The sequence below is a fragment of the Microtus ochrogaster genome, chromosome 17 (genome assembly GCF_000317375.1).
Source record: "Microtus ochrogaster isolate Prairie Vole_2 chromosome 17, MicOch1.0, whole genome shotgun sequence".
In the NCBI taxonomy this organism is placed as follows: Eukaryota; Metazoa; Chordata; class Mammalia; order Rodentia; family Cricetidae; genus Microtus; species Microtus ochrogaster.
This window is the reverse complement of record NC_022019.1, coordinates 12,153,527-12,175,111: the sequence shown is the minus strand read 5'-3', so window position 1 is coordinate 12,175,111 and position 21,585 is coordinate 12,153,527. Positions and strand designations below refer to the sequence as shown.

Here is a 21,585-nt window from a genome sequence, read left to right as displayed (position 1 = left end):
ACCAGCCTACCCAAGCCTGGAGGCTGCAGTCTGTCCAGAGAGAGGAGGGACACTCCTTTGTTTAGACTGTATGTTTTTTTAAACATGCCTCCCAAGAAGTTGCCCAATTTAGTAAGCAAAGTACAATTAATTCCTTTATTGGAATTAGAAGAAAGTGTGTTTCTTTTTCTCTGAAAATGTCAAGACTAATATTTAAGTAACGTTAATTTAAAAGAATGTCCAATTTATGCAACGACTTGGACACCCTGGAGTCTCAGTCCAGCTGCCTCCTCCCAATTCTCTTGAACTCCATGGACTGTGAACTAGAAGACCCTCAACCACAAAACTCCTTTCCTACTAAGATAATGTCTATCAGAGGAACTCCTTTACAATGGTCTCTGAGATGCACGGGGTTGGGGTGCAGGGGAGCAGAGCTCAGGCCAGCAACTGAACATCAGCTCTGAAATCAGAGCTAAAGCTGGCGGGGAGTGACACATCTCCAGTGGCTCCAGAGAGCGGGGCATGGATGAGCACATCAGGACAAAGCTGTGAAGCAGGCGGCTGTCATTATCTCCACCAGCTTCTGTTCCTGGCCTCCTGCTCATCTCCGCCCACGTGGTCACCTTGATGTTTTACCCAGAAAGTCTCATAGCGCCACTGAGTTCCACCTGAAGTTCCCTTCTCTGGCACTGGAATCCAGAAGCCCACGCCATTACCATATTGAAATCTATTAAGCTAGCACCTCATTTTGTAATAGCTAGAAACCCTAAGAAACATGGAACTGAAAAGTCTCTAAGACGTGCAAAGTAAGTGCAGGAGTATAAGAGCCCTCCTGAGCACGAGCCCAGCTTCAGCAATGACCAGATGTTGTGACTCACTCCCAAGCATGATCCACAATAGTTCTTTCTCCACAGTTCTTCTTTAAGGTAATGTATATGTGTGTGTACATACATATATATATATATATATACACATAAACACACACAAAGTTCTATATATATGCATATACATATAATATATTATATATAAACATATATATAATCTTAAAATAAACCTATAAATTTTAGCCATACAATACTGACATATAAATACACTCACATGACCCACATACCAATTAAGATCCACGGCTCCACATCTTTAGACAGCTCTCTGTCTGGGTCAGCCCTCACGGCTAACTCCCACTCCCACATCAGCCACCATCCTCTCTCCTAGTTTCAGTGAGTTTTGCCTACCCTACAATTTCATATAAGTGGAACAATTGAATGTTTGTTATTTTTTCTGTCTAACTTCTTTCACTTAGCATAATGTCTAAGATTCGTCCACATTGTTGATATATCGGTATGTAGTTTCTTTTAATTTCCACTTATTTATTTTTTGAGACAAGGTATTATATAGCCCAGAATGATATTGACCTAGAAATCTGCCTGCCTCAGTCCCCTAGGTGCTAGGATTACAGATATGTATGTATGTATGTATGTATGTATGTATGTATGTATGTATGTATGTATGTATGATCACACTCTGCCAATGTTTCTTTCTCTCTTGTTTTGTTTCCTGGGGCCTTGTATATGGCAGGCAAGAGCTCTATCAGTGACCTATGTCCCCAGCTTCATTGTTCCTTTTTGGAGATGAGTGATGCTCTAATGTATCAACAAACAGTTTATTTTATATCAACAACATGTTCATTTAGTCCTCTATTTCTAGAAACCTAAGGAATTTCTGTATTTTTTTTACTGTTGTGAAAATTTGCAAGTTAATGTAAAGTGTTTCTGTGTATAAATGATAGACTGGTATTTGCTTTCAATGATTCCACAAGAGTAGAATTACTGGGCCGAGGGTCTTGGGCTGTATAAGAAACTGCTGGGAGCCAGGCGATGGTGGCGCACGCCTTTAATCCCAGCACTCGGGAGGCAGAGGCAGGCGGATCTCTGTGAGTTCGAGACCAGCCTGGTCTACAGAGCTAGTTCCAGGACAGGCTCCAAAGCCACAGAGAAACCCTGTCTCAAAAAAAACAAAACAAAACAAAACAAAAAAACAAACAAAAAGAAACTGCTGGGGGTGGAGAGGAGGCTTAAGGACTGAGAGTGAATAATGAAGACAGGTTTGAACAGTCGGTTCTCTCCGCCTCTTTTTCTTCATTTTTACATTACTTCTCTGGGAATTTTGTCTACACACGTCTCCAAATTCAGATGTTTGCATCTAGAACAAGGAGGAAGTACCAGGGCCAGAATGAAGTGGTTTTATTACAAAGAGCTAAAACTTTGGACAGTGTTTGGTTCAAGGTTAACACTTTTTTTTTTAAAGCATTATTTTAACGCAGAAATCTCTTACAGGGTCTGGTTTAAACTAGATTATAAAAACAAAATTTTTGTTTTATCCTTCTGTCTTTTTACCTCCTCCCTCCATTTACCCCTTCCTTTCTCTTATAAGTGGTGGTAGAGCCAATGGTTAGACCAGTAGACTGGGCAGCTGGCTCTAACAGGCAGTCCAGGGCCAGAGATAACTCAGTGATGGTGGAATTGGTCACGTCCAGGGGAGCTGAGCAAAGGGAGACATGTATCGAAAATAATGGGAACTTCTTACTTTAGGGAAAGTATTCAAACTGTGGGGAGGGAAAGCTAGGGAGGACCACACAATCAGGGATTGTTTGGAAATGGTGGCCTGGGTGGGTTAGAGGAAGGGGGGAGCGTTGTGGTTTGAATTGCCTTTCCTAAAAGGGCTTAATAAGCAATGAATGCCATGTTGTGTTTCAAACCAAACCTAAGGTTTAGTTCCTAAGCACCATTCTTCAGGGAAAGGGCCCAGGGCGCTTGTAGAAACAGGTGGTTCCGGGGCTGGGAGGAAAACACGCAGCACACGGTAAGTCTGAAACATCGCTTAGGACCAGAAAAAAAAAGGCTGGAGGATGTTGGGCATTCCTAACAACTACACATGATCATCCTGAAGTGCCCACATGAGGCAAGATTGAGACATTCCTCCCTGAGGGTGGATGTGGATGTTGCTGGGGGCGACAACCTCATTGAATGGCATGCCCACCTTCCACCCACGCGACCGGCCTGATTACTGGGGTTGGATTATAGAGGATTTGGCTGGTCTTTGGTTCCAGGTGATAGGATTGACTTTGTTATCCATGCTGGGTTCTAACATAGTTTCAGAGGTGGGTAGGTGGGGTGGGGTCAGGGCATTGGCCAACCATGTACTGGCTTTTCAGACTGTGAAGACCAACCATGTTCTTGGAAATTGTGCCTTTGATTCTGAGAGTTAGCCTGAGCTTGAGGGAGGGAGGAAAAAAAAAGGCCAAGCTAAACAATGTGGCCAAAGAGCCCACTCGTCATCAACCATGCCTTCTGTCAGAAGCCCTAATATGTTTCTGATCCAGGACGCTCACTTGGGAGAGCTGGTCATGCACATTGGTATGCCTAGCGGTTGGTGGATCCTGAGTTCACAGAGGCTTCCTGTTTGGGGTTCTCTCAGAAGTTCTGTGTGCTTCTTCATGGACTGGGGTTAATTTGTACCCATTAGAATAAAGCTACAGTTTTAAGCATGGCCCTTTTCCCAGTTCTTTGACTTGTTCTAGTAAATTATTGAACTTGAAGAGGAAGTAGGAACACACCAATTTGTAGTAAAAGTGTGGGTGGCTCAAGAGCTGAGGTAAGGGGTTTCTGGTGAAGTGGGGCCCTTAACCTGTGAAGTCTGTTAGTTGTGTAACTGTGAAAACACATTGTGTGAGGACTTCATTGAAAACCACGTCCATCCTTCAGACATGGCCTGGGGAAATTGATTTGATGCTCATAACTGCATAGAAAGAGCATCGATATGGTATCACGCAAACTAGGGTGTGACCATGCTCTTCGGAAACAGGGCCCATAGGACCCGAGCTGGATCCGAACTGAAAGCCTTCTTTCTGAAGACTAGCTTTTATGGTACCAGAAGGCAGAGTACAAACTTTCAAAGTAGGAAAACAACCAATAACCTTATTCAGCTGATGCCTGAGAACCACAGCAACAACCAGCATGACTCTCTAACCTTGAGGGTGCACAAAAACCTTGGTGGAAACCAACAGCTCTCTAATTTGACTTAAGGTCAGCACAGTAAGAGAAAAATCACAGCTGATACTAGAAACCTAGTCAGCCACCTGAGGCTAGTAAAGTAATGGATCTTGGAGGAGACTCTGTAATCAACAGTTTACTGACCAGTAAAAGCCCTAACTACACCCTAAATATGTAACCCTATACCCACAGGTAAGTGTAGCTCTCACCCATCATCAAGGAAATCCTCTTTGCAACAAATGGAGATCATTACAGAAACTACAACCAATCAAAATGAAGTGTTGTGGTGCCCAGTCCCAACTGATACACTTCCAACACAAATCCTGTATCCAGGGCTCAGGGACCATTGTGGAAGAAGGGCCGAAAAGATTGTGAGAGCCAGAGGAACAGGGATTTGCTGAGACTGTGTCTCCTGGGAATGTCAGAGGTTACACTCATGGAGTCTCATGGACATGGCTGCATAAACACGACCTGAGCAAAGATGACACCAACAGACATGATAAAATAAAAGGGAATCTCACATAGCCTCAATTCTAGACAAGAAACTACAGGCCACTAAGGAATGCTAGGAGCAGCAGGAACCGTCTTCCCCAGGGAAGGGCGCACCAGCTGGTTATCCAAAACAGAAGAGTCAGTCCTGAAAACATACATACAAGTAACACTATATGCACTTAGTAAGTATGTATTTATATATTTAGGAATACACACACATCATCACCAACAACAATTAAAGAAAAAGAGGTCATGAATTTGAAAGACAGCAAGGTGGGGTCCATGGGAGGGTTTAGGAGGAGGAAAGGGAGCAGGGAATTGATGCAATTATCACAAAAAGTAAGAATATATATATATATATACAATACATACATATATATGTATATATACACAAATATACGTACATATACGTATGCATACACACCAAACAAACAAACAAACAAACAAAAACTAGGCTGTGAATCTAGTTTTGACAGGACAGATCATCCAACAGGATGACAAACTCCCCAGGCCACACTGTCCCCTTGTGTTCCTCTACCCTTGCCTATCAAGCTGCACACAGTTCTGCATTCAAGCCCCAGCCACCATCTGCCACTATGTACACTATGTACACTATGTGTACACTATGAAGAGCTATGGTGCTAGGCTCCAGGGAGCACACAACACTCAGCTGTGCAGAAGCATATGCACACAGGCCGGAGGATAAAAAGGCTTCCGGCTAGGGAGCTCATGTGCCCTGCACCACCACCGGCCCTACCTCCCCTGTGCTCTCTCACACACGCAAACAGCAGGAGCAGCAGTGTTGGTCCCAAGCCCCCAGCTCATCAGTTGCCTTTAGTGAGTCAATATTTCCTTTTCTCTCAATAAAGCATCCCTTAAAAATGACAGTACATGATGTTTCCCTACTCACTCAGTTGCCATATGGAACCTGAGTTATGAACAAGTGCTGGCTCTTTAGAGAAAGAAGTCCAGGGTTCCTTTTGCTCCAGGAAGACCTTGCCTTCTTCCCGTATCAGGACTTCCAGGTGCTGAAGGGCAGGCTTTCTAGCTGCCTTTGGTTGCAGCCTAGATTCTAAGAGACTTCTGGTACTTTCTTGCAAACATCTGTATTCCTAGAGTTTTCCTTCCTTCTTGATTCATATTGCTTTATTCAAATTATTAAGTAGTGTGAAGACTCCAGATGGCCATCCCCTCCTTCTCTGTTCTCTGACTTTGCCACTTGCAGGTCAGAAACAAAGCAGGAATGTGTCTGGATAGTTTGTCCCCACACCCCAGAGGGTTTACAGTCAGGCATCATATGGGGACTTTTCCGTTGGTGATAGATCACATTCAGGAGAGAGGTCCCATAAGATGACATCATCAGTGACGTCATCACCAGCACAGTTTGTATATATCTGCTTTCTAGTGTTCGTGGGTTTGTGTGTGGCATGCATGTATGTATGCGTGCCCACATGGGTGTATGTATATGTGGAATTAGAGGTTGATGCCAGGTGTTTTCCACAACCCCTCTCCACCTCACATGTTGAGGCAAGGTCTCTCACTTGAACCCTGAACTCTCGGACTTTGCTAATCTATCTAGCCAGCTTGCTCTGGGATGCTGTGTTTCTGCCTCTAGAACTCAGGAATCACAGGTGGGCTATCATAGCTACCAGTTTTTATGTAGGTGCTAGGAATCTGAACTCCAGTCCTCATGACTGTGTGGCAAGCATTTGGCCTACTGACTCATCTCCCCATTCCCTCAAGTTTGAGATTGCAGAATGATGTAATCCTCCCACTACTAAACAATCCCCCAAAGATCATCCAAGTATCAGGCCTCCCCCCTCCCTCTTCTTCCCAGTACCATCCATCCCAGAACCATCTCAGCGACCTGTTTTTGTTATGTTCTCAGGCTCAATTACCTTAATAAATATCCAAATTTTCCTAAAGTTTCTTTAAGTTTTTTCATATTTTTGGCCAGGTTACTTTAAATAACAACAACAAAACCCAGTGTGATAGCTGGGACTCTCCCACCACCCACCACCAAGATAGCTTGGTCCCCACCCTCCTACACCAAGATAAATTGAGCCCCATCATTCTCCACTAAGATAGCTTGGTCTTCACCATCCTCCACCAAGATAGCTTAGTCTTCACCATCCTACACCAAGATAACTTGATCTCCACCATACTCCACCAAGATAGCCTGGTCCCCACCATACTACACCAAGATAGCCTGGTCCCCACCATAGTCCACCAAGATAGCCTGGTCCCATCTGCTCCTTTGGTTCAATTTCATGTTCTTCCCTCCCTGCCATGCTTGAGGAGAGTCCTTGTCCATGGCATTCCATGCAGACCTCTATCCTGCATGCTCCTGATTCCCCAGAGCTGAGAGAATTTTGTTATGTTCTCAGGTTCAATTACCTTAATAAATATCCAGTTTTGAGAGAAAACTGGTAGCTATGATAGCCCACCTGTGATTCCTGAGTTCTAGAGGCAGATTCCTAGGAAGCACGGTGAGGGTGTTTGGGAAGTCATTCCTTACTCCCCTGGATTGACAGGGCTTTTGGTTCCTCTATGAACTCCAAAGAACTTCAAATGTATACCGAGCAGCATATTGTTATGAATTGAACTTTGTTTTTCCAGAAAGACATGCTGGAGGCACAACCTCTGCTTCCTTTTCCAACCTTGTTGGGAAATAGAATCTTTGGAGACTAGTCAAATTAAAATGAGTTCATTTGGAATCCCACTCCCATCTGACCAGCATTATTATAAAGGGGGACATGAAGTCACCAAGAGAGACATGCACACAAAAATGCAAATGACAGGCCTGGAAGAAACAAGATTTGAGTAAAGGATCTGTAAAGCCCAAGAACACCAAAGGCCGATCACCTGGCCTGGAGATTCCTTCACCAACTTCAGAGGGGGCATGGCCCTACCAACACCTTGATGTTGGCTTTTGAGACCTCAGAACTATGAGACAACATCTTTCTGTACTCCGCAGCAACCCTAAGTGTGGTATTTCATGAGAAGACTCCTCGGAACCTAATAAAGATGCTGACAAATTAGAACTGGAACAACTGGCTGACCTTGGGTCAGATGGGCACAGACCATCTTTGAGTTCTAACTGGCAATTGGTTAAGGATTCCAAGAGATGCGTCCTGTCTCAAAAACAACCTTCCAGTGACAGCCCTCTGAAGACAAGAATGCAGATTTAAATCTATTTCCAGCTCTTTTTAGATGACAGACTAATATTTCTGACACGTGGCTTGCCTTGTGTCGATTCCAGGTACATAAAGATCTCAGACAACGCTTAGGATACATTAGGCACCCAGTAAATAGTAATTACCATAAAGGGACAGTAAGCAATGATAGGATAGCATGAGCAGGTGTGGATGCTAGCACAGACAGAAGGAAGATGATGGATAATAAAATCAGCCCCACAGTGATTAGGCCACACCCAGAGTTGATCTGGCTACACCTGCCCTCTGCAAGAAAGAGTGCGCAGGAAAATGACTTCATTCTGCTCGGAGCAAAGTCCTGGAAGAGTTTTAGGGCCTAAGATTCAAGCTCAATACTGCAGTATCTTCCTTTTCTCTTTTGTTCTACATGGAGACGGAAGGTAGAACGCCAAGGAAAAATAGTTAAAAGGCTGAGGCAGTGACAAGAGACTTATCTTTTCTTTAACTGACTTAGAACATAAGGGTTGTCTTCAAAAATAAAAACACTCTGTTAAATACAGACCCAGTCTATTCAACTTCTGATTTGTTAATATGTCACAAGGAAGAGCTCTTAACGCTGAGATGAGCTTCAGGAGGAAGAAAGAATAAGAAAAGACAGACAGGAAAGTACCAGGCAGGTAAATATATTTTTTTTTTACAAAAAAAAATGTTCCCCCTACTAAGATATTTTTCAAAGTTATGATTTTATAATTGATTGTGAAGTTGGCCTAGGTGATGGGTCAGAATTAAGGTGCGAAGAGAGCTATTTGCTATGAAGGATGTCCCTAGCGTATTCACTTTTGATATAGTACTTGATGATCTGTATCAGTGAGTGTCAATAGTTGACATTTGGAGTTTGTGCTGGCTAGTTCTATGTCAACTTGACACAAGCTAGAGTCATCGGAAAGGAAGGAGCTTAAATTCAGAGAATCTCCTCCATAAAATTGGACTGTAGGCAAGTCTGTAGAGCGTGGTTAAATTAGTGACTGATATGGGAGGGCCCAAACCATGAAGGGTGGGGCCATCCCTGGGCTAGTGGTCCTGGATTCTAGAAGAAAGCAGACTGAGCAAGCTATGAGGAGCAAACCAGTAAGCAGCACACCCCTCCACAGCCTCTGCATCTGCTCCTGCCTCCAGGTTTCCGCCCTGTGTGAGTTCCTGCCCTGACTTCCTTTGGTGATGGACTAGGATGTGATGTGGGAGTGATTTCTTATTAATAAAGAAACTGACTAGACCCATTTGATAGGCCAACCCTTAGGTAGGCGGAGAAAACAGAACAGAATGCTGGGAGAAAGAAGCCGAATCAGGAGTCACCATGATTCTCCCACTCCAGGCAGATGCAGGTTAAGATCATTCCTGGTAAGCCAGCTCGTGGGCTACACAGATTATAAGAAATGGGCTAGTCCAGGTGCGAGAGTTAGCTGAGAAAAGGCTAGATATAATGGGCCAAACGGTGTTTAAAAGAATACAGTTTCCGTGCAATTATTTCGGGTAAAGCTAGCCGTGCGGGCAGCCGGGTGCCGGGGACGCAGCCTGCCACTAATATTACAACAAGGATGTGAATGAAAGTATTAGCCAAATAAACCCTTTCCTTTTCAATTTGCTTTTGCTCGTGGTGTTTCATCATAGCAGTAGGAGCCCAACTAGAAAAGGGCAAACGATTGTTTGCTATGTGTGACTGTTTAACACCGACGGCCACATCCCCACTGAAATCCAAGTGTCATGTCCTAGTCATGGTGACAGTGACACAGTAGAATTCTAACTAGTTTCTAGAAGAAGAGATTCAAGAGATGATGATGAGCTTTGAGAATCTGCCTAAGATCTGGACACCCCGTGAAGATGGAGAGTAGGCAGGTGAGCAGGAGAACATTATGGAAGACTGTAAAACCACATTGAAAATTTGGGTACCTCTGAACTCAGCATCACAAGCTGAGTATCAAGATCATATGTATAGGAAACATGCTTATATTAATCTCTGAATATCAGCAGCTATGCGTTCGCTGTACATGCCTGAATGGAACACCAGTGATCCAAACAGATGGCTAATAGGGCACTGAGCATTCCAGGAAGACATGCCCATGTTCTCAAACTTAGATCGCATTTGAAAAAAGGGGTCTATATAGATATGATTAAGTTAAGCAACTCAGTGAACAGTCGTTCTGGACTCTCTGTGTGTCTCTTAACCAAGTGTATGTTATAAAAGCTATGAAAGAGAGGTCAGTATGCATAGAGAGGTAGGATGGGGGAGATGCTATCATACCAAGAGTCATCAGACACTGGAAGAGAAGAGGACGTGAGGCTCTGACGCCTGGCTTTGGGACTTCCAGCCTTTAGAGCTACGAGAGAACCATTTTTGTCATTTTAATCGTTGGTTTCTAATAATCTGTTAAGGCAGGGTTAGGAAACAAAGACAGCAGCTATGTAAGTTCTGAGTCCTTGGTTTATACAACAGCTAATTTTCAGAGCTACTGCAGAGCAAAATACTAAAGTTTGCATAACTTATCACTCCGAAAGCATTCATTCCAAAGTGATAAGAGCTCTAAGGAGGGCATTCAACCATGAAACCATCAGATCAAAAATAGTACAGCCGCACAGACACCTGACTCCTCATTTGCAGATGTCATGAGTCTATGCACACAGATGAGCTCTAGCTGGTCTCTACCCATCAGGCCTCCCATCTTCTTTGTCCTCACTGCAGTGAGTGCCTGCATGTGCGAAGGGCTGGTAACACACACAGGAAATGAGAAGGGGCACAGAGAAAGAGGAAGTGTGTATGAATGTGCCTCTTTTTATGTCACAGTGTGGTACCATTCTGTGGTTTCCTGACTGGCTCTTTCCTGCATGTTTCATGGGCTGCTCTTATGTGGGGAACCAGCCTGATGTGGGCCAAGCCTTCTCTTAGGAATAGCTTCTTCCTTCTTCCTGTCATGCCTCCAACCTTAAGGCATTGCCCTTGTAGCCTCTGAAGAAGAGAAGAGAGGAACGCTTAGGCAACAAGAACCTCAGTCAAGATGGCGCCTGAGCTCAGTCTTCACACAGCAGAGTAGTCTCTTCAATATCTTTTTAAAATATGGTGTTTAAAGTTTTATTTTTAATTATGTGTATATGGGAGGAGGAGATGTGTACCTAAGTATAGTGCCCGTGGAGCCCAGAAGAGGTTGTCAGATACTCTGGGACTGGAGTATAGGCAGTTGTGAGTCACCTGATATGGGTGCTAGGAACTAAATTTTAATCTTCAGTAAGATCATATGCAACCTTCACTGCTGAACCAGGTCACTCAGCCCTCAACTTCTTCTTAAGCACTTCTAATGCCATTCGTGATTTAACCACCTTCCCAGAGGCCTCTCCGTTCCATGTTGTCAGATTAAGCATTAGGTTTCAGCATAGGTATTTTGGAGACACACACCAACATTCAGTGCTAGCATTTCCTAAAGGCTCTTGTCTTCATATCAATCATATTAGGGATTAGATCTTAAATATATGCATCAAGGGATGTGTAAACATTCACCCATAACACCCTGTGTTTAGTTAGGTAACAGGTCTGAACGTGAAGCCCCTGGGATAAGTGTCTTCATAAGTATAGAGCAGGACTGTGTGTCACAATACCCAAATCTCCTCTTTCTGGGGATTCTGGGAGGCTTGTGGGGGTTCACAGGTGATGGTAGTGAGCAGAAGTGGGTGCAGAGCAGGCTGCATTGGGGAACTGACTCTGCCCTCCTTACCTGCCAGGCAAGAAGTACCCAAAGAACCTCTGCCACCTGGAGAGCTCACTGTGGGTGGAAAGGATATGTCTGGACAGGGTGGGGGAGGTTCCAGAAAACTTCGGTCCAAGACAAAACCGAGATGAATTCTTTCCTTCTCTTCTTTTTAATTTTTTTAAAGATGTATTTATTTTATGTGGTCTGAGTGCTTGTCTTGAATACATGGATGTGCACCACAGGAGTGGCTGGTGCTCACAGAGGCAGAAGAAGGAGTCAGATCCCTTACAAGTTGTGTTGCAGATTTGTGAGACACCATGTGGGTTCTGGGAATAGAACCTGGTCCTCTGCAAGAAGAAATGCTCTAACTACTGCACCATCTCTCCAGCCCTGCTCCCCTTTAAGAAAGAGTTTAGCTTTATAGCCCTGGTTAGCCCAGAACTTAAGTAGCTCAGGCTGGTATCAAATTCACAATAATCCTCCTGCCTCAGCTTTCCAAATGCTGAGATTACAGTAATCAGATGCTACACCTGGTAGGAATAAATCTTGACCACTTATTTGTACCTTGGAGGGGCTGAAAAACAGATCTAGGATGGAGATGATGCCGGGTTCTGGTAACTCTTGAGATACATTATATCAACACATGGGCTCTGGTGATTCTTGAGATACATTATATCCCAGGAACAAGCCTACCCTTTCCTTAAGACATTCCCAGGTGAGAAGAAGATCAAAGGATGGGCAGAGCTGGGCACAGAATGGATCAGCAGGCGTCAGCCAGAAGGAGAAGACAGGTTGAGCTAGCCCCTCAGTGTGCTGATAAGAGAGGAATGTGACACTTAGATCCGGGTGATCCTAAAATTTATCCTCCAGTTCATGGTTGGTTCTGCATTAGCAGGACGCTGCTAATCAATCCTGAACTGCGCATACACACTGAGATACAACCCAGGACCTGTGGTCACCCCACCTGCAGATGAGTTGGAGATGGGGTAGGAGAAGAAAGAAAGGCAAGGAGTACGAGAGGGAAGAGAGAATAAAGGTCCCCAGCAGCTGACATCCTTGCTACTCATTTGCAAGGTGTTGTCTTAACCCCTTCCCCAGACTAGCAAATTAGTACGTTAAAGGGAAATATAATAACATAAGCCTCCATGGCCTTCACCTGACACAGAGAGTCAGCTCCCAATGGACACAATTTTCTGCGACTACCAAAGCAAAGGGAAGTGGGGATTCCCTTTGGGGAAGGGTAGAACACACTTCTCATCCAAGCACTGAAGATCTTTTTAGCAGCTGCCTGCTCTCTGTGAAGACTTAGGCACCAAGACCGGTGATTATTTTCAGACCTGTTCTGTTCTAAAGATAGGGTCTCACTGTGTAGCCCAGGCTGGCCTGGAACTCACCATCCTTTTGCCTCTGCCTCTGGAGAGCTGGAATCATAGATAAGCCCTGCTACGCCTGCCTTGCCATAGCTTTGTTTCCACACAGGGAGAAGGTGGTGAGGCATTCACATTTATACAGAAGGAAGATGAGAATCTAGATTAAAACTTGAAATCGCTGGGGCTGGAGATGGCCCCATAGGTAAGAGCACTGACTATTCTCCCACAGTACTGAGGTTCAATTCCCAGCACCCAAATGGCAGCTCACAGCTGTGACTCCAGTTCCAGCAGATCCGACTCCCTCTCACAAAGGTGCAGGGAAAACACCAATGAATGTAAAATATAAATAAAATTTTAAAAAAATCTTTAAATTTGCAGTCTGCTGCAGTAAGGATGCTGTGGGACCACAACACCAACTTGCATTGTGAGGAGCAAGTCTCTGCTGCTTCTGCGGCATCACACACAACTAAGAGGGTTGGAGCTGCAGCACTGTTCTTACAGAGGAAGATGTGCTTGGCAAGTTGGAAAGGGCTGGCAGCATTTTGAGCACTGGGAGGATAGTGATGAGACATAGAGTGAAACAGAAAAATTCTCTGAAGTCAAGACCACATAACGGGGGAGGAGAGCACAGGGCTAGAAATCAGGGGAGGCAGAGACCAGTGACTTCAGGAGAATCCAAGGCAAGGATGCTGGGCCTGGGCCCTATCCACACACACCCTGGGGACTATGTACTCAAATAGGCTCTGAGCAAAATTGATCCTTGGTACCTGGATCGAGGCAGTACCTTGATATGTCCTCTGCATTGCACGCTTGCCCAGGTTCTGTTTCTATCTATCAAACCACTTTTGCATTGTGTTTTAAAGATTCATTCATGGGCATGAGTCAATATCATAGCCTTGGTCGGGAAGCCCTACAAGAACAGGGAATTCACCCGGGTTTGGAGAGTGCCAGTGTTCCATGCGCAGGTGCCAGGCACTAGAGGCACCCAACAATAAATATCTGTGGGATGGAAGAGAGAATATGCAGGATGCTTTTCTGTGTGTTCTGATCCACAGTCAGGGTTCCATTCAGTTACCATCTATGACCTGACCAGTCCAAATTCTTTACCAAGCTCTTTCCAGAATCAGCTACCAATGGCGTTTTCACTCTTGCCACTTGAAATTAGGAAGGCCCCTCAACTACACTCAAAGAGACAAAACTGGGTGGAGGATGCCCCGCTCCCCAGCCCATTTCCTCCAGCGTTGATCTCAGGGAATGTCTTGTCTACCTGAGGCTGGCTGCAGCTCTTCATGTTTCCTCCGTGTTCTTGCCAGAGCCTCTCCCAACCCCTCTATTCTCTGAGTTGTAGTCAGTTCTTTTTGTAGACTGAACTGGTTAAGAGTGTACACTCTGGAGGTGGATTATCTGGGTTTGAAAACAAAACCCACCACTTAGCTAACAATTTGCTTAACTCCTCTGTGCCAAGTTGCCTTAAATAGAAAGTCGCGATAATAACAGTATGTGCTCCAGAGGGCCCTTTGGAGAAGTCAGTGAGATAACATGTATGCGGGGGTTAGCTTCTATCAAACGAAAACGCTAGCTTCTATTATTGCATTCATCACCGTTACCGATGTCACCACCATCTTCATCGCTATCATCACCATCACAGTCACTGCTATCACTACTATTGTTACCACTATCACCACGATCCCTGCTAACACCATTCTATCACTACCACCACCACCATTACCAGGACCACCACCCCATCATCACCAATACTACTACCATCATCAGCACCATCATCACTACTGCCACCATCGCCAGTATCAATACCCCATCATAACCATCATCACCATCACCATCATCACCATCATCACCATCACCACCCACCACCACTGCCATCATTCCTACCATCATCAGTATTATCATATCCATGGCGATGCCATTACCATCTCTCCCCAGACCTCTGCCTACAGCCCTACTTGCCTCCCTCCCATCTCCACCCTGTAACCTACATCAGCCTTTAAAATAGTAATTTCACATCATACATTATATCAATGTTTCCCACGAGATGGGGTTAAAATAAAGTTATTAACATGGGTTTAACTGTCCATTTTGGGGCACTCAGGGCCTCAAACCTGCCATGTGCCTTCTCAGTTTAAGACTGTATGATAACCCTTTGCTGGTAACAGTGTTACTGTCTTGCCTCTTTCCTTCCTTTCATGTTCAGAAGTGCTCTGCCATATTGGCTAATTCTCTCTCCGTGTGCCAAAGGCCTCCTGTGCTGAAACTGCCCAGAAAAAATTGTCATCAATGACATGCAGTCCTGAAGACAGTGAGTCTATTATTGGCTTTATCTGAAGACTTTCTTTAGTATCATCCCACACTGCCAACTACTCCTGTCCTGGGCTCCCTCAGCCTCTGTTGATGTCTCTTTTCTGTGCTACCCTTTCTCCCTCAGCTCTTTGAAATCTGGCTTCTGGAACCCTAAGTGGAACCCTTCTCCTGCTTGACTCATTCTTCATAGATGGCCAGGTAGTCTGGAATGCCACCCACTGCGTGGCGGTACCCAGATCTCGGTGCTGTCTTTCTGAGCTGCAGGCCCGCCTTCCTCCATAGGGATGTGTCCAAAGGATTCCAAACACAGCACACGAGGCTGAAATCTCAGGATGTGCTTCCTCTCTCATTCCAGCGCATGATGCCAGCACCCATTCTGCTGCCCAAGCCAGAGTCTGAGTCATCTTTGTCTCCTTCCTTTCATTCCCTCCCCACATTTAATTAGTGATCAGTTTCTGTTGACTTCACCTTCCTGATGGCCACATATCTATTGACTTATCTGTTCCTAAGAACACTCTGTTCATGCAAGTCCACATTTCCCTCCCACTGTAGCTACCCACCCCCACAGCCCATCTCCCACACTCTTCCTCTCTCAGTCTCTTCTGCTCTGGTACAGAGTTTAGGGGTCACGGTGTGGGGGAAATATTTGTTAGGCTTGCCACAAAATTAACAGGCCCTACATTCAAAAAGAGGATTTCTATAGGCAAATGAAAAATGCCACATTGTAGCCCTGTCTTCATAATTCATCAGGCAAAACAGCTCACTGAGGGTTCTGAGAAGTCTTGCTGTAGAAGAACGTGCAGGGTAGCGCTGGGGGTGGATATGCTCTCAGGATAGAACCCAGGGTCTCCCTGTTATAGGAAAATGCCCTACCGCTGAGCCACAATCCAGTCCTGGACATTGTCTAACCAAGCATTTCCCAAGCATCTTTGAGCATAAATCTCTTCTCCAAGCCCACCTGCTTTTAGATGCCCTTTGCCTCTATCCCCTTTTTCCTCTTTCTTCCCTCCTTCCTCCTTCCTTCCCTCCCTTCCTTTCCTCTCTTCATCCCTCCCTCCCTCCCTCCTTTCCTCTCTCCTTCCCTTTCTCCTTTCCTCCTTCATTTTGTAGTACTAGAGATAGAAACCAGTATCTCTTATGCCAGGTAAGTAATCTCTTATGCCACACCCCCAACCCTGGGGCATACTCCTTGCAGAACACCGTGTGCTGTTTTAAAGTACAAATGTAGTCATTGTCTCAATTTGAAAATAAGACATATGAGTGGATAAATAAAAAAAAAAACAGATGTTTCTGCCCCCCTCTCAGAAATTAGCAGCTCTCAGACATAGCTGTGCAGGGTAATGACAGGACAGACAACCAACAGTCCTGCTTCCAGGGACCTACTATGTGCTAGATACTTCTCATCTATCACATAACTAACAGTTCTGGGTCCGGGACCTACTATGTGCTAGGTACGCCTCACCTATCATGTAACCAACAGTCCTGGGTCCAGGGACCTACTATGTGCTAGGTACGCCTCACCTATCATATAACCAACAGTTCTGGGTCCGGGACCTACTATGTGCTAGGTATGCCTCACCTATCATATAACCAACAGTTCTGGGTCCAGGGACCTACTATGTGCTAGGTACTCCTCACCTATCATACAACCAATAGTTCTGGTTCTGGGACCTACTATGCGCTAGATATTCCTCTCCTATCATATGACCAACAGTTCCGGTTCTGGGACCTACTATGTGCTAGGTTCTCCTCAGCTATCATGTCTAGTCCTTCCAGCAGAGCAAAAGCTGGGCAGGCTCCCATTGGGAAAATCTGCACACAGATTCATTAAGTACTCAGGTCCAAGCCCACACAAGCAACCCAGATGGAGCTTCACTTGACTGAAGTCCAAAGGGCTTTAAAGTCATACATTGTAAGTACAAAATGACATTAGAAGGTGATGTTTTGCCCATAGCAAGCATTGTGAGCAGAACAAGTCAAAAGGCTTGAGTGTAAGTTCCCAGAAGAGAGTTATCCTCCACTGTCCCTGTGCCCCTCCAGACACTCTTAGCTGTTCTTGTGCTTGGGTCTACTGCCCTTCCCATAGGCCTGCAGTACACTCTGCAGAGCTTATCTTAAGGAAATGTTCAACATCCTTAGTCATCAGAGAAATGCAAATCAAAACAACTCTGAGATTCCATCTTACACCTGTAAGAATGGCCAAGATCAAAAACACTGATGACAACTTATGCTGGAGAGGTTGTGGGGAAAAGGGAGCACTTCTGCATTGCTGGTAGGAGTGCAAGCTGGTACAACCCCTTTGGATGTCAGTGTGAAGATTTCTCAGAAAATTAGGAAACAACCTTCCTCAAGACCCAGTAATACCACTTTGGGGTATATATCCAAAGGATGCTCAATCGTGCCATAAGGACATGTGCTCAACTATGTTCATAGCATCTTTGTTTGTCATAGTCAGAACCTGGAAACAACCTAAATGTCCCTCGACTGAAGAATGGATAAGGAAACTGTGGTACATTTACACAATGGAGTACTACACAGCAGAAAAAAATAACGACACTTGAATTTTGCAGGAAAATGGATGTAGCTAGAAAACATTATATTGAGTGACAGAACCCAGACAGAAAGACAATTATCACATGTACTCACTCATACATGGTTTTAAAACATAAAGCAAAGAAAATCAGTCTACAATTCACAATCCCAGAGAACCTAGACAACAATGAGGATCCTAAGAGAGGCATGCATAGATCTAATCTACATGGGAAGTAGAAAAAAATAAGATCTACTCAGTAAATTGAGAGCATAGGGACCTTGGGGGAGGGTTGAAAGAGAAGGGGGAGGCAGGGAGGGGAGCAGAGAAAAATGTAGAACCTAATAAAAATCAATAAAAAATAGATAAGTACCTGCAGAGCCATCACACAACCCCCAGGTTCAGAACTATGTGTGGATCCTGTACATGTGGAGTACTAGCGCTTGAGAGGCCAAGACACAGGGATCCTGAGTTCAAGATTAGTCTGGGCTTCGGAGTGAGTGTGAAGCCAAGCTGGGCTATGCAGTGAGACCCTGCCTAGAAACCAAGCCAACAGCAATCCTATGCTCCTCCCTAGCTCCTGCCCACCTCCAGATTGCCCAGGGGAGTGTTCTACACTTCCCATTACTGTGGCCACCTTTCCTTTGGACATCTATAGATATATCTCATGCTGCATGTGAAGCCCGCTTATTTGCTGAGACAGCCTTCTTGCCATTGTCCACCATTTCGTCCCCATGGAAATCATGTTAACTTTTGGATGATAAATAGATGTGTTAAGCTAGAACTGGCTGGCATCAGCTATGTACAGAAATGGTACCCCCGAGCAAGACTCTAGTGTCAGCCAAGGAGGGAGGAAAAGTCCCCCCCCCCTCGTAAGGTGGGCAGGGCTTCCTCTCCAACAGGCTCACACTTTCTCATCAGAGACCATGGGAGGAGGGGGCTGGAGAGATGGCTCGGCAGTTAAGAGCATTGCCTGCTCTTCCAAAAGTCCTGAGTTCAATTCCCAGCAGCTACATGGTGGCTCACAACCATCTGTAATGAGGAGCAAACAAGACCCTACTCAGACCAGCCACAGGACACAAGGAGTCCACGGAACCCCAGCAAGGGTGCTCACTGGAAGGGATGGCACGCTCATCAGTGCACTCCGTTCTGGTGTGTGAAGTGTGGTGTGCTCTGTGAGAGACAGCACAGTGACCCCAGCAGCCTGGACCGCCACAGATCTAACGAAAGGAGCTACAGGTGAGGCTCACGAAGAATTTAGAGCTGATGACACAGAGCCAATTTAGCACCCTTGGACCTGGGGAGACCTCCCCAAAGTTCCCAAGTTCCTTTGTTCAGATTGTGAGCCCTCTGGGGGAATCTTCAGAGGAGCAATTTCTCTTCCCTTCTCATTACGATGAAGAAGTGTTCTGGAAGAGGATCGGTGTGTTCTCATTGTGTCCATATCACGTACGTTGAGAGGCCGACAACACAGACTCATACAGTAAGTGCTCAATAAATACAGGATAAAATCAGCCAGTACATTGTGATCCTGCACAGCTGGAGGAGGCTGGCACAGCAAGCTGAAAACATCTCTCCTGGTGCCAACCTGCCCCCTGCCTAGAGAGTGCTAAAAGGGCCCGCTGGGCTCAAGAAGGGCTGCTTCCCTGCCCAGGACGTAGGAGGGCCAGACCAGCTCAGGAAAGAGCGTCCTCCACACTTACCTGGATCTCCGTCTGCACTGTACATTTGACCAACTTGAAGTTCTTGCCTGGATTGAAGCTGTTGCTGTAGAAGCAGACCTTGAGGATGCGCACGTCCTCCTTCTCGACATCGACTGGGACCACCACCATGGGCTCCGGGGGGCCCTCGGGCCGGCGTAAAGTGCCCACTTTTACTCGGCTCAGGGGCTCAGACACCCCGGACATCCTCTCAGGCAGCAGCTAGGGCCGGCACATTGCAGTCCTGCAGAGACAACAGAGACAGCCCCAGAGTGAGGTCCTAAAAGCCACAGGTCTCATCCCCCAGGCTGGCACACCCCTAAGCTCCATGACCGAGCCTGTTCTCTTGGTCCCAAAAATTCCCTGAAAAGGCCCCCAGCTGCCTCGACTGGGGAGGCTGTGGTGTGGAGTCAGTTGCCAAATATCCAGGTATAAAATCCAGACTCGAGGCTCTGTCTTCTAGGGGACCTGTCTTCCGCCCTGTTCTCCTGACACTGGCTGCCAGGCAAGAGGCCTACACTTAGCACATGGAGCAGCTGTCGGAGGAGGCGGCTGCAGCATGACACAGCACAGCAGAAAAGACAGGGAGGGAGACACTGACAAATGGAAGGAGGGGAACAGGAGCGGGGAGGAAAATCTGAGAAGAAACAGAACTTGGGACTAGGTGGCCCCAAGGGATTGAACAAAGAAGATGGCAGAGTGCCCAGATCACGACCAGGCCATTAGCTGGCTGGTCTGCCCACAACCTTAATACGAGTCAGGATTTTCATGTAGGATGCTTGGATCTCATGGAAACTCATCATGTAGAGTATCCAGCATCACAGGAAGGTCTAGCAAGGGGGGGGAAGCCCCCACTCCCCACTGTTTAGTGTGGAAAGTTGTTTTGCATGACCTATGGGGCTAGCCTGGGCTTCTGCATGATGCAACCAGTACTGACAATAGCCTGGCTTGACACAGAAGCAAACTACGAATCCTTGTAAGCTGTAAGAATCCTTCTAAACAGTAACTCACTCCAAATCTCAGCTATGCTTACCCTAGCCTCTACAGGCCACAGAACTATCAAGGACTTACTCTGCTGATTGGAAGCCATGCTTCCATCCTCAGGTCCCACAAGGCGGCATGAGAGAACTGACTCCAGAAAGCAGTCGTACTCTGCCATGTGCGCCTGCATATGCACATGCGCATGACTACACACACACACACACACGCTCGCATGACTACACACACACACACACACACACACGATAAAAATGACATCAGTGAGATTTTAAAGCAAGGGAGGAAAGTTGTAACTGCATCGGCGACATTTGCCGAGGCTCATCCAGGGATCCCCTACATACTTCCAGGCTCCGTCCCCAGTGCTGGCATTGAGTGCATCTGTGATCAGGACTTGGCGTTCTTAATTTCCAAAATTTTTCTAAAACAATCACTCTGAAGTTGGGCATGATGGCCCCCACCTGTCATTTTAGCATTTGGGGAGCCGGCCGAGGAAGAGAGATTGCCATAAATGTGAGGCCAGCCTGGGCTACAGAGACTTGTCTCAAAACAAAAGACATCCAGCATGTTCCAGAATGAGATAGGCCCTAGTACTGAGATGCAGAGACAAAAGGTACCCCTTTTCACATGAGTGTGGCTTTAGGGGGAATTGCCTAGACCAGGAACCGGGGCAGGGGTGGGGGGGGGACACACACAATAGAGCTGGCAGTATTACAAATACAGAATCGAGTATTTTAGAAGCAGAACATGACCTATGGCTATTTATTTATTTATATTGAGCCTGGTACCAGGGAGGAGTTGATCAGCCATTAATGCTAAGGAACTACACCCTTAAAACAAAATAACAGAGATCGGGAAGGTGGCTGGGTCAATCAGATGGTTTCTGTGCAAGGATGAGTGCCTGAGTTAAGAGTTTCAGCACCCTCGTAAAAGCCAGGCATGGTGGTGCGCTCCCATAACCCCAGCACTGGGGCCAGCGGGAGAGAAGCAGGCGGGGCCCTGGAGCTTGCTGGCCGGTCTAGTTGAACCATGAGCTCTTCATTTAACAAGAGAGCTTGTCTCCAGGAATAGAGAGTGAATGAGGAAGACATTCAAAGTTTACCTCTGACCTTTACTCGTGTGCGCACACATACACACCCCACATGTACATGTGTACAGACCCCCACAAAAGTGTGCATATAACATCCATATGCGTGACAACAACATAAAAGGAGATTCGTTTAGGAAGGGACAAAGGAGGTGGCATAGGATGTGGAAAGAA

At 45.9% G+C, this 21,585-nt stretch overlaps 1 protein-coding gene across 2 annotated transcripts in view; it reads right to left on the bottom strand.

The window, feature by feature from the left end:
- Ptk2b (protein tyrosine kinase 2 beta) overlaps positions 1-21,585 on the bottom strand; it is a 124,671-nt gene that overhangs the window by 40,642 nt on the left and 62,444 nt on the right. For both annotated transcript variants that reach the window (XM_013349262.2, XM_005355490.3), the window contains exon 2: positions 19,332-19,572. In XM_013349262.2, coding sequence (XP_013204716.1) covers positions 19,332-19,535 — 204 coding nt within the window. In that variant the 5' untranslated portion in view covers positions 19,536-19,572. The remainder of the gene's footprint in view (positions 1-19,331; positions 19,573-21,585) is intronic.